Source organism: Ascaphus truei, unplaced genomic scaffold (genome assembly GCF_040206685.1).
Source record: "Ascaphus truei isolate aAscTru1 unplaced genomic scaffold, aAscTru1.hap1 HAP1_SCAFFOLD_909, whole genome shotgun sequence".
Lineage (NCBI taxonomy): Eukaryota > Metazoa > Chordata > Amphibia > Anura > Ascaphidae > Ascaphus > Ascaphus truei.
Window position 1 is genome coordinate 86,600 of NW_027457248.1, and position 16,641 is coordinate 103,240.

A 16,641-nucleotide genomic window follows, 5' to 3' on the forward strand; every position below is an offset into this window, starting at 1 on the left:
CGTGCAGGCAGAGATCGCTGACACAGACCGGGGGTAGGGGTGTTAGTGACTGGTTTGGGGGGGCTATGAGACGTTGAGGTGAGGGAGGGCCGTGCAGGCAGGGATCGCTGACACAGACCGGGGGTGGGGGGTGTTAGTGACTGGTTTGGGGGGGCTATGAGACGTTGAGGTGAGGGAGGGCCGGGCAGGCAGAGATCGCTGACACAGACCGGGGGTGGGGGTGTTAGTGACTGGTTTGGGGGGGCTATGAGACGTTGAGGTGAGGGAGGGCCCGGCAGGCAGAGATCGCTGACACAGACCGGGGGTAGGGGTGTTAGTGACTGGTTTGGGGGGGCTATGAGACGTTGAGGTGAGGGAGGGCCGTGCAGGCAGAGATCGCTGACACAGACCGGGGGTAGGGGTGTTAGTGACTGGTTTGGGGGGGCTATGAGACGTTGAGGTGAGGGAGGGCCGTGCAGGCAGGGATCGCTGACACAGACCGGGGGTGGGGGGTGTTAGTGACTGGTTTGGGGGGGCTATGAGACGTTGAGGTGAGGGAGGGCCGGGCAGGCAGAGATCGCTGACACAGGCCGGGGGTAGGGGTGTTAGTGAATGGTTTGGGGGGGCTATGAGACGTTGAGGTGAGGGAGGGCCGGGCAGGCAGAGATCGCTGACACAGACCGGGGGTGGGGGTGTTAGTGACTGGTTTGGGGGGGGGGCTATGAGACGTTGAGGTGAGGAAGGGCCCGGCAGGCAGGGATCGCTGACACAGACCGGGGGTGGGGGTGTTAGTGACTGGTTTGGGGGGGGCTATGAGACGTTGAGGTGAGGGAGGGCCCGGCAGGCAGGGATCGCTGACACAGACCGGGGGTAGGGGTGTTAGTGACTGGTTTGGGGGGGCTATGAGACGTTGAGGTGAGGAAGGGCCCGGCAGGCAGGGATCGCTGACACAGACCGGGGGTAGGGGTGTTAGTGACTGGTTTGGGGGGGCTATGAGACGTTGAGGTGAGGAAGGGCCCAGCAGGCAGGGATCGCTGACACAGACCGGGGGTGGGGGTGTTAGTGACTGGTTTGGGGGGGCTGTGAGACGTTGTGGTGAGGGAGGGCCCGGCAGGCAGAGATCGCTGACACAGACCGGGGGTAGGGGTGTTAGTGACTGGTTTGGGGGGGGCTATGAGATGTTGAGGTGAGGGAGGGCCCGGCAGGCAGGGATCGCTGACACAGACCGGGGGTAGGGGTGTTAGTGACTGGTTTGGGGGGGGCTATGAGACGTTGAGGTGAGGGAGGGCCCGGCAGGCAGGGATCGCTGACACAGACCGGGGGTAGGGGTGTTAGTGACTGGTTTGGGGGGGGGGCTATGAGACGTTGAGGTGAGGGAGGGCCGGGCAGGCAGGGATCGCTGACACAGACCGGGGGTAGGGGTGTTAGTGACTGGTTTGGGGGGGCTATGAGACGTTGAGGTGAGGAAGGGCCGGGCAGGCAGAGATCGCTGACACAGACCGGGGGTGGGGGTGTTAGTGACTGGTTTGGGGGGGCTATGAGACGTTGAGGTAAGGGAGGGCCCGGCAGGCAGGGATCGCTGACACAGACCGGGGGTAGGGGTGTTAGTGACTGGTTTGGGGGGGCTATGAGACGTTGAGGTGAGGGAGGGCCGGGCAGGCAGAGATCGCTGACACAGACCGGGGGTTGGGGTGTTAGTGACTGGTTTGGGGGGGCTATGAGACGTTGAGGTGAGGGAGGGCCCGGCAGGCAGGGATCGCTGACACAGACCGGGGGTAGGGGTGTTAGTGACTGGTTTGGGGGGGCTATGAGACGTTGAGGTGAGGAAGGGCCGGGCAGGCAGAGATCGCTGACACAGACCGGGGATGGGGGTGTTAGTGACTGGTTTGGGGGGGCTATGAGACGTTGAGGTGAGGAAGGGCCCGGCAGGCAGGGATCGCTGGTACAGACCGGGGGTAGGGGTGTTAGTGACTGGATTGGGGGGGGCTATGAGACGTTGAGGTGAGGGAGGGCCGGGCAGGCAGAGATCGCTGACACAGACCGGGGGTGGGGGTGTTAGTGACTGGTTTGGGGGGGCTATGAGACGTTGAGGTGAGGAAGGGCCCGGCAGGCAGGGATCGCTGGTACAGACCGGGGGTAGGGGTGTTAGTGACTGGTTTGGGGGGGCTATGAGACGTTGAGGTGAGGAAGGGCCCGGCAGGCAGGGATCGCTGACACAGACCGGGGGTGGGGGTGTTAGTGACTGGTTTGGGGGGGGCTATGAGACGTTGAGGTGAGGGAGGGCCCGGCAGGCAGGGATCGCTGACACAGACCGGGGGTAGGGGTGTTAGTGACTGGTTTGGGGGGGCTATGAGACGTTGAGGTGAGGAAGGGCCCGGCAGGCAGGGATCGCTGACACAGACCGGGGGTAGGGGTGTTAGTGACTGGTTTGGGGGGGCTATGAGACGTTGAGGTGAGGAAGGGCCCAGCAGGCAGGGATCGCTGACACAGACCGGGGGTGGGGGTGTTAGTGACTGGTTTGGGGGGGCTGTGAGACGTTGTGGTGAGGGAGGGCCCGGCAGGCAGAGATCGCTGACACAGACCGGGGGTAGGGGTGTTAGTGACTGGTTTGGGGGGGGCTATGAGATGTTGAGGTGAGGGAGAGCCCGGCAGGCAGGGATCGCTGACACAGACCGGGGGTAGGGGTGTTAGTGACTGGTTTGGGGGGGGGCTATGAGACGTTGAGGTGAGGGAGGGCCCGGCAGGCAGGGATCGCTGACACAGACCGGGGGTAGGGGTGTTAGTGACTGGTTTGGGGGGGGGCTATGAGACGTTGAGGTGAGGGAGGGCCGGGCAGGCAGGGATCGCTGACACAGACCGGGGGTAGGGGTGTTAGTGACTGGTTTGGGGGGGCTATGAGACGTTGAGGTGAGGAAGGGCCGGGCAGGCAGAGATCGCTGACACAGACCGGGGGTGGGGGTGTTAGTGACTGGTTTGGGGGGGCTATGAGACGTTGAGGTAAGGGAGGGCCCGGCAGGCAGGGATCGCTGACACAGACCGGGGGTGGGGGGTGTTAGTGACTGGTTTGGGGGGGCTATGAGACGTTGAGGTGAGGGAGGGCCGGGCAGGCAGACATCGCTGACACAGACCGGGGGTTGGGGTGTTAGTGACTGGTTTGGGGGGGCTATGAGACGTTGAGGTGAGGGAGGGCCCAGCAGGCAGGGATCGCTGACACAGACCGGGGGTAGGGGTGTTAGTGACTGGTTTGGGGGGGCTATGAGACGTTGAGGTGAGGGAGGGCCGGGCAGGCAGACATCGCTGACACAGACCGGGGGTTGGGGTGTTAGTGACTGGTTTGGGGGGGCTATGAGACGTTGAGGTGAGGGAGGGCCCAGCAGGCAGGGATCGCTGACACAGACCGGGGGTAGGGGTGTTAGTGACTGGTTTGGGGGGGCTATGAGACGTTGAGGTGAGGAAGGGCCGGGCAGGCAGAGATCGCTGACACAGACCGGGGGTGGGGGTGTTAGTGACTGGTTTGGGGGGGCTATGAGACGTTGAGGTGAGGGAGGGCCCGTCAGGCAGGGATCGCTGACACAGACCGGGGGTAGGGGTGTTAGTGACTGGTTTGGGGGGGGCTATGAGACGTTGAGGTGAGGGAGGGCCGGGCAGGCAGAGATCGCTGACACAGACCGGGGGTAGGGGTGTTAGTGACTGGTTTGGGGGGGCTATGAGACGTTGAGGTGAGGGAGGGCCCGGCAGGCAGGGATCGCTGACACAGACCGGGGGTGGGGGTGTTAGTGACTGGTTTGGGGGGGGCTATGTGACGTTGAGGTGAGGGAGGGCCGGGCAGGCAGAGATCGCTGACACAGACCGGGGGTGGAGGTGTTAGTGATTGGTTTGGGGGGGCTATGAGACGTTGAGGTGAGGACGGGCCCGGCAGGCAGAGATCGCTGACACAGACCGGGGGTAGGGGTTTTAGTGACTGGTTTGGGTGGGCTATTTGACGTTGAGGTGAGGGAGGGCCGGGCAGGCAGAGATCGCTGACACAGACCGGGGGTGGGGGTGTTAGTGACTGGTTTGGGGGGGCTATGAGACGTTGAGGTGAGGGAGGGCCCGGCAGGCAGAGATCGCTGACACAGACCGGGGGTAGGGGTGTTAGTGACTGGTTTGGGGGGGGCTATGTGACGTTGAGGTGAGGGAGGGCAGGGCAGGCAGAGATCGCTGACACAGACCGGGGGTGGAGGTGTTAGTGACTGGTTTGGGGGGGCTATGAGACGTTGAGGTGAGGACGGGCCCGGCAGGCAGAGATCGCTGACACAGACCGGGGGTAGGGGTTTTAGTGACTGGTTTGGGGGGGCTATTTGACGTTGAGGTGAGGGAGGGCCGGGCAGGCAGAGATCGCTGACACAGACCGGGGGTGGGGGTGTTAGTGACTGGTTTGGGGGGGCTATGAGACGTTGAGGTGAGGATGGGCCCGGCAGGCAGGGATCGCTGACACAGACCGGGGGTAGGGGTGTTAGTGACTGGTTTGGGGGGGCTATGAGACGTTGAGGTGAGGGAGGGCCCGGCAGGCAGAGATCGCTGACACAGACCGGGGGTAGGGGTGTTAGTGACTGGTTTGGGGGGGCTATGAGACGTTGAGGTGAGGAAGGGCCCGGCAGGCAGAGATCGCTGACACAGACCGGGGGTAGGGGTGTTAGTGACTGGTTTGGGGGGGGCTATGAGACGTTGAGGTGAGGGAGGGCCGGGCAGGCAGAGATCGCTGACACAGACCGGGGGTGGGGGTGTTAGGGACTGGTTTGGGGGGGCTATGAGACGTTGAGGTGAGGAAGGGCCCGGCAGGCAGGGATCGCTGACACAGACCGGGGGTAGGGGTGTTAGTGACTGGTTTGGGGGGGCTATGAGACGTTGAGGTGAGGGAGGGCCGGCAGGCAGGGATCGCTGACACAGACCGGGGGTGGGGGTGTTAGTGACTGGTTTGGGGGGGGCTATGAGACGTTGAGGTGAGGGAGGGCCGTGCAGGCAGGGATCGCTGACACAGACCGGGGGTGGGGGTGTTAGTGACTGGTTTGGGGGGGCTATGAGACGTTGAGGTGAGGAAGGGCCCGGCAGGCAGGGATCGCTGACACAGACCGGGTGTGGGGGTGTTAGTGACTGGTTTGGGGGGGCTATGAGACGTTGAGGTGAGGGAGGGCCATGCAGGCAGGGATCGCTGACACAGACCGGGGGTGGGGGTGTTAGTGACTGGTTTGGGGGGGCTATGATACGTTGAGGTGAGGGAGGGCCATGCAGGCAGGGATCGCTGACACAGACCGGGGGTAGGGGTGTTAGTGACTGGTTTGGGGGGGCTATGAGACGTTGAGGTGAGGGAGGGCCCGGCAGGCAGAGATCGCTGACACAGACCGGGGGTAGGGGTGTTAGTGACTGGTTTGGGGGGGCTATGAGACGTTGAGGTGAGGGAGGGCCGGGCAGGCAGAGATCGCTGACACAGACCGGGGGTAGGGGTGTTAGTGACTGGTTTGGGGGGGCTATGAGACGTTGAGGTGAGGGAGGGCCCGGCAGGCAGGGATCGCTGACACAGACCGGGGGTAGGGGTGTTAGTGACTGGTTTGGGGGGGGCTATGAGACGTTGAGGTGAGGGAGGGCCCGGCAGGCAGGGATCACTGACACAGGCCGGGGGTAGGGGTGTTAGTGACTGGTTTGGGGGGGCTATGAGACGTTGAGGTGAGGAAGGGCCCGGCAGGCAGAGATCGCTGGCAAAGACCGGGGGTAGGGGTGTTAGTGACTGTTTTGGGGGGGCTATGAGACGTTGAGGTGAGGAAGGGCCGTGCAGGCAGGGATCGCTGGCACAGACCGGGGGTAGGGGTGTTAGGGACTGGTTTGGGGGGGCTATGAGACGTTGAGGTCAGGGAGGGCCCGGGAGGCAGAGATCGCTGACACAGACCGGGGGTAGGGGTGTTAGTGACTGGTTTGGGGGGCTATGAGACGTTGAGGTGAGGAAGGGCCCGGCAGGCAGAGATCGCTGGCACAGACCGGGGGTAGGGGTGTTAGTGACTGGTTTGGGGGGGCTATGAGACGTTGAGGTGAGGAAGGGCCCGGCAGGCAGGGATCGCTGGCACAGACCGGGAGTAGGGGTGTTAGTGACTGGTTTGGGGGGGCTATGAGACGTTGAGGTGAGGGAGGGCCCGGCAGGCAGGGATCGTTGACACAGACCGGGGGTGGGGGTGTTAGTGACTGGTTTGGGGGGGCTATGAGACGTTGAGGTGAGGGAGGGCCCGGCAGGCAGAGATCGCTGGCAAAGACCGGGGGTAGGGGTGTTAGTGACTGTTTTGGGGGGGCTATGAGACGTTGAGGTGAGGAAGGGCCCGGCAGGCAGGGATCGCTGACACAGACCGGGTGTGGGGGTGTTAGTGACTGGTTTGGGGGGGCTATGAGACGTTGAGGTGAGGGAGGGCCATGCAGGCAGGGATCGCTGACACAGACCGGGGGTGGGGGTGTTAGTGACTGGTTTGGGGGGGCTATGATACGTTGAGGTGAGGGAGGGCCATGCAGGCAGGGATCGCTGACACAGACCGGGGGTAGGGGTGTTAGTGACTGGTTTGGGGGGGCTATGAGACGTTGAGGTGAGGGAGGGCCCGGCAGGCAGAGATCGCTGACACAGACCGGGGGTAGGGGTGTTAGTGACTGGTTTGGGGGGGGGGCTATGAGACGTTGAGGTGAGGGAGGGCCCGGCAGGCAGAGATCGCTGACACAGACCGGGGGTAGGGGTGTTAGTGACTGGTTTGGGGGGGCTATGAGACGTTGAGGTGAGGGAGGGCCGGGCAGGCAGGGATCGCTGACACAGACCGGGGGTAGGGGTGTTAGTGACTGGTTTGGGGGGGCTATGAGACGTTGAAGTGAGGAAGGGCCCGGCAGGCAGAGATCGCTGACACAGACCGGGGGTAGGGGTGTTAGTGACTGGTTTGGGGGGGCTATGAGACGTTGAGGTGAGGGAGGGCCGGGCAGGCAGAGATCGCTGACACAGACCGGGGGTGGGGATGTTAGTGACTTGTTTGGGGGGGGCTATGAGACGTTGAGGAGAGGGAGGGCCGGGAAGGCAGGAATCGCTGACACAGACCGGGGGTGGGGGTGTTAGTGACTGGTTTGGGGGGGCTATGAGACGTTGAGGTGAGGGAGGGCCGGGCAGGCAGAGATCGCTGACACAGACCGGGGGTAGGGGTGTTAGTGACTGGTTTGGGGGGGCTATGAGACGTTGAGGTGAGGGAGGGCCCGGCAGGCAGGGATCGCTGACACAGACCGGGGGTAGGGGTGTTAGTGACTGGTTTGGGGGGGGCTATGAGACGTTGAGGTGAGGGAGGGCCCGGCAGGCAGGGATCACTGACACAGGCCGGGGGTAGGGGTGTTAGTGACTGGTTTGGGGGGGCTATGAGACGTTGAGGTGAGGAAGGGCCCGGCAGGCAGAGATCGCTGGCAAAGACCGGGGGTAGGGGTGTTAGTGACTGTTTTGGGGGGGCTATGAGACGTTGAGGTGAGGAAGGGCCGTGCAGGCAGGGATCGCTGGCACAGACCGGGGGTAGGGGTGTTAGGGACTGGTTTGGGGGGGCTATGAGACGTTGAGGTCAGGGAGGGCCCGGGAGGCAGAGATCGCTGACACAGACCGGGGGTAGGGGTGTTAGTGACTGGTTTGGGGGGCTATGAGACGTTGAGGTGAGGAAGGGCCCGGCAGGCAGAGATCGCTGGCACAGACCGGGGGTAGGGGTGTTAGTGACTGGTTTGGGGGGGCTATGAGACGTTGAGGTGAGGAAGGGCCCGGCAGGCAGGGATCGCTGGCACAGACCGGGAGTAGGGGTGTTAGTGACTGGTTTGGGGGGGCTATGAGACGTTGAGGTGAGGGAGGGCCCGGCAGGCAGGGATCGTTGACACAGACCGGGGGTGGGGGTGTTAGTGACTGGTTTGGGGGGGCTATGAGACGTTGAGGTGAGGGAGGGCCCGGCAGGCAGAGATCGCTGACACAGACCGGGGCTGTATGAGGAAGGTGGACGAGAAGGAAACGTGTAGATTTTGGAGCATCACGTGACCTGTGTGATCTGCACACGGAGAGCTGGAACCCGTTGCACCATTGGTTAGATTGATTAGTGATAGATTTGGCGCGGGTCCAAGCTTTGCTTTTTTACACAGCTCCCTCACAGTATGGCCTGACATGCCCACGCGCCCTGTCCCCACGCGCCCTGTCCCCACGCGCCCTGTCCCCACGCGCCCTGTCCCCACGCGTCCTGTTCCCCACGCGTCCTGTTCCCCACGCGTCCTGTTCCCCACGCGTCCTGTTCCCCACGCGCCCTGTCCCCACGCGCCCTGTCCCCACGCGCCCTGTCCCCACGCGTCCTGTCCCCACGCGTCCTGTCCCCACGCGCCCTGTTCCCCACGCGCCCTGTCCCACACGCCCTGTCCCCACGCGCCCTGTCCCCACGCGCCCTGTCCCCACGCGCCCTGTCCCCACGCGTCCTGTTCCCCACGCGTCCTGTTCCCCACGCGTCCTGTTCCCCACGCGTCCTGTTCCCCACGCGTCCTGTTCCCCACGCGTCCTGTTCCCCACGCGTCCTGTTCCCCACGCGTCCTGTTCCCCACGCGTCCTGTTCCCCACGCGTCCTGTTCCCCACGCGCCCTGTCCCACGCGCCCTGTCCCCACGCGCCCTGTCCCCACGCGCCCTGTCCCCACGCGCCCTGTCCCCACGCGCCCTGTCCCCACGCGTCCTGTCCCCACGCGCCCTGTCCCCACGCGTCCTGTCCCCACGCGCCCTGTCCCCACGCGCCCTGTCCCCACGCGCCCTGTCCCCACGCGTCCTGTCCCCACGCGCCCTGTCCCCACGCGCCCTGTCCCCACGCGTCCTGTCCCCACGCGCCCTGTCCCCACGCGTCCTGTTCCCCACGCGTCCTGTTCCCCACGCGTCCTGTCCCCACGCGTCCTGTCCCCACGCGTCCTGTCCCCACGCGTCCTGTCCCCACGCGTCCTGTCCCCACGCGTCCTGTCCCCACGCGCCCTGTCCCCACGCGCCCTGTTCCCACGCGTCCTGTCCCCACGCGCCCTGTCCCCACGCGCCCTGTCCCCACGCGCCCTGTCCCCACGCGCCCTGTCCCCACGCGTCCTGTCCCCACGCGCCCTGTTCCCCACGCGCCCTGTCCCACACGCCCTGTCCCCACGCGCCCTGTCCCCACGCGCCCTGTCCCCACGCGCCCTGTCCCCCACGCGTCCTGTTCCCCACGCGTCCTGTTCCCCACGCGTCCTGTTCCCCACGCGTCCTGTTCCCCACGCGTCCTGTTCCCCACGCGTCCTGTTCCCCACGCGCCCTGTCCCACGCGCCCTGTCCCCACGCGCCCTGTCCCCACGCGCCCTGTCCCCACGCGCCCTGTCCCCACGCGCCCTGTCCCCACGCGTCCTGTCCCCACGCGCCCTGTCCCCACGCGTCCTGTCCCCACGCGCCCTGTCCCCACGCGCCCTGTCCCCACGCGCCCTGTCCCCACGCGCCCTGTCCCCACGCGTCCTGTCCCCACGCGCCCTGTCCCCACGCGCCCTGTCCCCACGCGCCCTGTCCCCACGCGCCCTGTCCCCACGCGCCCTGTCCCCACGCGCCCTGTCCCCACGCGCCCTGTCCCCACGCGTCCTGTCCCCACGCGTCCTGTCCCCACGCGTCCTGTTCCCCACGCGTCCTGTTCCCCACGCGTCCTGTTCCCCACGCGTCCTGTCCCCACGCGTCCTGTCCCCACGCGTCCTGTCCCCACGCGTCCTGTCCCCACGCGTCCTGTCCCCACGCGTCCTGTCCCCACGCGTCCTGTCCCCACGCGCCCTGTCCCCACGCGCCCTGTTCCCACGCGTCCTGTCCCCACGCGCCCTGTCCCCACGCGCCCTGTCCCCACGCGCCCTGTCCCCACGCGCCCTGTCCCCACGCGCCCTGTCCCCACGCGTCCTGTCCCACACGTCCTGTTCCCACACGCGTCCTGTCCCCACGCGTCCTGTCCCCACGCGTCCTGTCCCCACGCGTCCTGTCCCCACACGCCCTGTCCCACACGTCCTGTTCCCACACGCCCTGTCCCACACGTCCTGTCCCCCACACGTCCTGTTCCCACACGTCCTGTTCCCACCCTTCTCTGGCAGGTCACACGGTTCTCCCCAGTCGCACTGTGAGCCCGGCGGACACCGGCGGTGGATTCCCCGGTGCTAGAAGATCATGGCCACCGATATGTGGGTTGGAACCTGGAGACCCCACAGACCCAGGGGGCCCATCGCAGCTCTGTACAGCAGCCCAGGGCCAAAGTACGGCCTGCCAGGGGCCACAGGTATGTGTGCAGACTGAGCCCAATATGTGTGCGGGTATTAATAGTTGTCTGTAGCACGTGTATGTTTCAGGACCTCACAGGTCTCTTCTTCACATGTACAGAGCTCCCCAAACCTCACAGGTCTCTTCTTCACATGCAAAGAGCTCCCCAAACCTCACAGGTCTCTTCTTCACATGTACAGAGCTTTCCCAAACCTCACAGGTCTCTTCTTCACATGCAAAGAGCTTTCCCAAACCTCACAGGTCTCTTCTTCACATGTACACAGCTTTCCCAAACCTCACAGGTCTCTTCTTCACATGTACACAGCTTTCCAAACCTCACAGGTCTCTTCTTCACATGTACACAGCTTTCCAAACCTCACAGGTCTCTTCTTCACATGTACAGAACTTCCCAAACCTCACAGGTGTCTTCTTCACATGTTCACAGCTTTCCAGACCTCACAGGTCTCTTCTTCACATGTACACAGCTTCCCCAAACCTCACAGGTCTCTTCTTCACATGTACACAGCTTTCCAGAGCTCACAGGTCTCTTCTTCACGTGTAAAGAGCTTTCCCAAACCTCACAAGTCTCTTCTTCACGTGTATAGAGCTTTCCTTAACCTCACAGGTCTCTTCTTCACATGTACAGAGCTTTCCAAACCTCACAGGTCTCTTCTTCACATGTACAGAGCTTTCCAAACCTCACAGGTCTCTTTTTCACATGTACAGAGCTTTCCAAGCCTCACAGGTCTCTTCTTCACATGTACAGAGCTTCCCAAACCTCGCAGGTCTCTTCTTCACATGTACACAGCTTTCCCAAACATCACAGGTCTCTTCTTCATATGTAAAGAGCTTTCCAAACCTCACAGGTCTCTTCTTCACATGTACAGAGCTCCCGAAACCTCACAGGTCTCTTCTTCATATTTACATTGATTTCCCAAACCTCACAGGTCTCTTCTTCACATGTACAGAGCTTTCTTAACCTCACAGATCTCTTCTTCATATTTACATTGATTTCCCAAACCTCACAGGTCTCTTCTTCATATGTAAAGAGCTTTCCAAACCTCACAGGTCTCTTCTTCACATGTACAGAGCTTTCTTAACCTCACAGGTCTCTTCTTCATATTTACATTGATTTCCCAAACCTCACAGGTCTCTTCTTCATATGTAAAGAGCTTTCCAAACCTCACAGGTCTCTTCTTCACATGTACAGAGCTCCCGAAACCTCACAGGTCTCTTCTTCATATTTACATTGATTTCCCAAACCTCACAAGTCTCTTCTTCACGTGTACAGAGCTCCCCAAACCTCACAAGTCTCTTCTTCACACGTACAGAGCTTAAACTAGTCCCGTACCGCTCGGGCCCTCTAAAGCCAAACTTAATTGCGTTATTAAATGAATCAGGTCCCGACCCCATCCAGTGGGGTGTACTCTCCCCACCCCTCCTCCCATCCCAGTGTGGCTCAGCCCACCCATATCCCTGTAGGGAAGAAGGGGGAATGGGGACCATCCATATCCCTGTAGGGGGAAAGGGGTATTGGGTAACATCCATATCCCTGTAGGGGGAAAGGGGTATTGGGTAACATCCATATCCCTGTAGGGAAGAAGGGGGAATGGGGACCATTCATATCCCAGTAGGGAGGAGGGTGGAATGGGGACCATCCATATCCCAGTAGGGAGGAGGGTGGAATGGGGACCATCCATATCCCAGTAGGGAGGAGGGTGGAATGGGGACCATCCATATCCCAGTAGGGAGGAGGGTGGAATGGGGACCATCCATATCCCAGTAGGGAGGAGGGTGGAATGGGGACCATCCATATCCCAGTAGGGAGGAGGGTGGAATGGGGACCATCCATATCCCAGTAGGGAGGAGGGTGGAATGGGGACCATCCATATCCCTGTAGGGAAGAAGGGGGAATGGGTAACATCCATATCCCTGTAGGGGGGAAAGGGGAATGGGGACCATCCATATGTCACGGGAATGATACGGGTGCTCACCACAAACCGGACTGGACCTCAAGGCCAAGGTGGGGATACAGGTACACCACCGCCCTACAGCCGCGTGGGTGGGTCCGGTAAGCAATGTAGTGTGGATAGCCTGGGTCGGGGCAGGAGAGTGTAGAAACGTAGAGGTACTTGCCGGAGTCAGGGTCGGAGAGATCAAGAGTAGTCGAAGTCCAATGCCAGGGTTGAGGAGAGGAGAAGGTAGAAGTCCGATGAGCGAGCCGGGGTTCAAGGGTGCCAGAAGTCGGGAGTCCGAAAACAAGCGAGGGTCTGTAACAGAAGTACAAGAGCAGACTGCGAGGTAGCTTGTAGCAAGCACAACGAGAGACTGACTATGCTCAGCAATCAGCTCAGGGCTGGTTGCACTAAATACTGAGAGGAGCCAATGGGGAACTACCAGCAGTGAGGTCAGATGTAGGTAGAGCGCTGGTAGGCTGAGGCTGGGTGTAGGGCAGGTGTGGGAGGTTCAAGATCATTGGAAGCAGTGGAGATGGACATACACGCGAGCGCGTGTGCGACACCTGCCGAGGAAGGAACATCGGGACAACGCCGTGAAAGCAATTGAGAGACGTCAGCGTGCGCAGGGGTCTGCCCCGGCGGCGCGCACGTCTTGTAGGTGACTGGCGGATGGAGCAGGTGATGCGGGCCCGGATCCTGCACGCCTCGGCGGCGGGGGACGTGGGCGTTGGAGTCGAGGGACGGGATGCCGCGGGAGGTAGGAGACGCGGCGCCCTTACGTAACCCCCCCCCCCCTTCAGGGTCAGCCTCCGGACGATCCATACAAGGCTTAAGAGGAAACTTAAGATGAAATGCCTGGGTCAGCCTGGGAGCATGTACCTGGTCCTGTGGAATCCAGGCCCTCTCTCTTCGGGGCCAAAACCCTTCCAATGTACCAAATATTGGAGTCCTCCTCTTGAGATACGAGAATCCAAGATGGACTGCACCTCGAACTATTCTTGTCCATTTACCAGTTTGGGACGAGGTGTGACGTGTCGGGTCTGAGGATTGGGTATGAATGGCTTTAGTAGAGAGCAGTGAAAAGTAGAGGGGATCCTCATAGCTGTGGGCAATTTCAGTCGGTAGGTAACCGGATTAATTCTCTCCAATATTAGAAATGGACCGATATATCTGGGTGCCAGTTTCGGGGAAGTGACCTTTAATTGGATGTTCTTTGTGGATAACCATACCTTCTGACCCGGGGCATAATTGGGTGGTCTGACGATGGCGATCAGCCTGTCTCTTCTGCATAGTAGTGGCCCGTCTGAGATTATCCTGAATCCTAGTCCAGGAAGCCTGAAGATCCTGAATCCTCTCCTCCGCGGTCGGAACTCCTGTACTAGGACCAGACTGGGGAAGGGTAGAGGGATGAAAGCCATAATTAGAAAAAAATGGAGACTGTAGAGTGGACTAATTCCTGAGATTATTATGAGCGTATTCTGCCCATGGGAGTAGATCAAGCCAATTTTCCTGACAGTCAGATATGAAGCAACAAAGGATCTGCTCTAGAGACTGGTTCGTTCAGTTTGGCCATTGGTCTGCGGGTGGTATCCAGAAGAGAAGTGAAGTGCCACGTTGAGTCTTTTACAGAAGGCCCTCCAGAATCTTGACACGAACTGCGAACCTCGATCAGAGACTATGGTTTGGAGGGAACCATGGAGCCTGAAGACCTCCCTCACAAATACCTCGGCTAGTTAAGGGGCGCTGGGTAAGCCTTTGAGTTTGATAAAGTGCGCTTGTTTAGAAAAGCGGTCGACCACTACTAGTATCGTGTCCATTCCCTTAGATTTGGGGAGATCTACAATAAAGTCCATCGAGAGATGTTCCCATGGTCGGTCAGGAATGGGAAGGGGTTGCAGGAGATCTGGAGATTTATTCCGTGGTGTCTTGTTTTGTGCGCAGGTGGGACATGCTGAAACATAATGCTGAATGTCCTTTCGCATGCTTGGCCACCAGAAGGTTCGTTGCAAGAGTTCGATAGTCCTTTTGATCCCTGTATGACCTTCCGTCTTGGCCGCGTGCCCCCATTGCATTACCTTTTGTGAATAGTCGCCCAACTGGCACCCTGAGACCCTGAGGAATCTGACGTTGAACCTTAGTGATTTCGGCCAGTGCGTATTAGCCGAAAGAACACATTTAGGGGGAAGAATTGTCTCTTGGTGGTCCTCGGTCTTATCCTCTACTGCGAATTGACGAGACAGTGCGTCTGCTTTAACATATTTTGAGCCCGGGAGATATGAAATAAGGAAGTTGAACCGGGTGAAGAAGAGGGACCAACGTGCCTGCCGGGCACTCAGACGGCGGGCAGTCTCAATATACAAGAAGTTTTTATGATCCGTAAGGATGGTGATGGGGTACTCAGCACCTTCCATTAGGTGACGCCACTCCTCCAAGGCCATTTTGATCGCGAGGAGCTCACGGTTACCCACGGTTACCCACGTCATAATTCCGTTCTGATGCGGAGAACTTTTTAGAAAAGAATGCACAGGGATGCAGTCTGGCCTGTGGGTTCTCCCTTGGGGATAAGATTGCCCCTGCTCCTATGTCCGAAGCATCCACCTCGAGAGTGAAAGGCTGTCCTGGATCCGGATGCACCAAGATGAGTGCTGTGACAAAAGCTTTTTTGAGAACCTCAAATGCCAGGATGGCCGCGGGAGCCCATAGTGCTGGATTAGCGCTCTTCCGGGTGAGGGCTGTGATTGGTGCGACTACGGCAGAGAAATATTTTATGAACCTGCGGTAATAATTGGCAAAGCCTAAGAACCTCGTTACCGCTTTCAGGGAGAGGGGATGGGGCCAATCTGTGACTGCTTTCTCCTTACAAAAAGAGGGAAAGTTTAGGGAGTGATCAACTTAAACCATACTAATTGAAATATATTAAATGACAAATCCAATCGATAATTGTGAGATGGGTGCAAATTGTGAACTGAAAAGTGAATCAGAAAAATGAAGGGTACAAAGTGATTGTACCCCAAAGAAAATGCACTTAAATGCACACCACTAATTAAAATATAAACTTGTATTTATTGTTACTTAAAACATATATTACCGAGTGCGTGTGTGTAACTGTATTTAAAAAGAAATTAAATCAAATAACATATGCACCAGAGTCCCCCTCATATATAGCCTCTCCTACTCAGTACATAGCGGTAGGGTGATGGGGGCTAAATGGTGCAATCAGCAAAAGGTGGAAAACCACCATATCAGTGGGCAGCACAGATAGTGTAATAATAGTGCTACCAGTGGAGACATTGGTACCAGAGATCACATCACTATTATGATTTCACCACCAATAGTGTACATAGTATTTAATATGGTACAACACCATGCCAGGGTGCTGCCAGGAAGTTACCAGTAGGCACATCGGTATCATTGGATACCTTGTAACACTGCTCACACTACACTTGTGAGTGATAGGCAGGTGTATCTATAGATTTACAGCAGAATAATGCGGTCACAGATGCCACTTAAATCAACTCCAGTGAGCCCTTAGCACCCCTTGCGCAGCCTAAGTACGCTTAGAGCATATTGAGAGACACGATGTAAGACTCCAATGACTCAATGTGGAGAGCAAGTAAAGATCCCTCCCTGGTAAAATACAAATGAACACTAAACTATCAGCATATATTGGCTATGAGCACTGACAAGCTGACTAACACTGTACTGAAACAGCTCCATAACGGAGCCTGATGACGACGTCATGTGCCCAACGCACGTTTCCCTCCAGCTACGGAGCTTCGTCAGGGACAATTTGCAGTAGAGAGGGAGCGGAGCTGATTTATAGCGACGCTAAGCAGGGTCCGCCATGGCATATGCGCCTGTAATCTAACAAAGTGGACCAAATCTGAATAATAGTGGGCATAGGTACCATAAATCCAGAGAGTATAGTGTTGCAATTACCCTTGATGATGTCCGGCAGCCTCTGTAATCAGATGCATTGGTAAATGACACACTTTTTTAGACCGAGCTTTCCCTATAGCGCTATTGCGCATGCGTGAGGAAACAGACTCTTGCCTTCATACCGAGAGTCCCCTTTTTTTTAGCCATTGCGCATGCGTGTCTAGCAGGCAGTTCTTTGCTCGAATGCGCAAGTGTGGGTAGATATACTCCACTCTCCTAATACGCAGCGCAATGAATGAATTGCACTGCGCATGTGCACGGAGATGGAGCCTGCACTTACATCTTCTCTAAAGATAGAGCTGAGAGGCTGTCAGCAGGGATAATGCAAATGCAACTAACACTGGTACCTATGACAACATTGTCACGGTTGTGACAGGTTGTAATTTACACCAAAACTATATATAAATATATATATACCTGGGTTTGAACTGGGACGAGACTTAGATATAATAAAATATAATTTATTCCTTGAT

At 59.0% G+C, this 16,641-nt stretch overlaps 1 protein-coding gene across 1 annotated transcript in view; it reads left to right on the forward strand.

The window, feature by feature from the left end:
* The window catches only part of LOC142486499 (ciliary microtubule associated protein 1A-like), a 70,252-nt gene that overhangs the window by 20,852 nt on the left and 32,759 nt on the right, over positions 1 to 16,641 (forward strand). The window contains exon 2 of the mRNA XM_075585079.1: positions 10,109 to 10,290. Within this exon, the coding sequence (XP_075441194.1) occupies positions 10,182 to 10,290 (109 nt within the window). The 5' untranslated portion in view covers positions 10,109 to 10,181. The remainder of the gene's footprint in view (positions 1 to 10,108; positions 10,291 to 16,641) is intronic.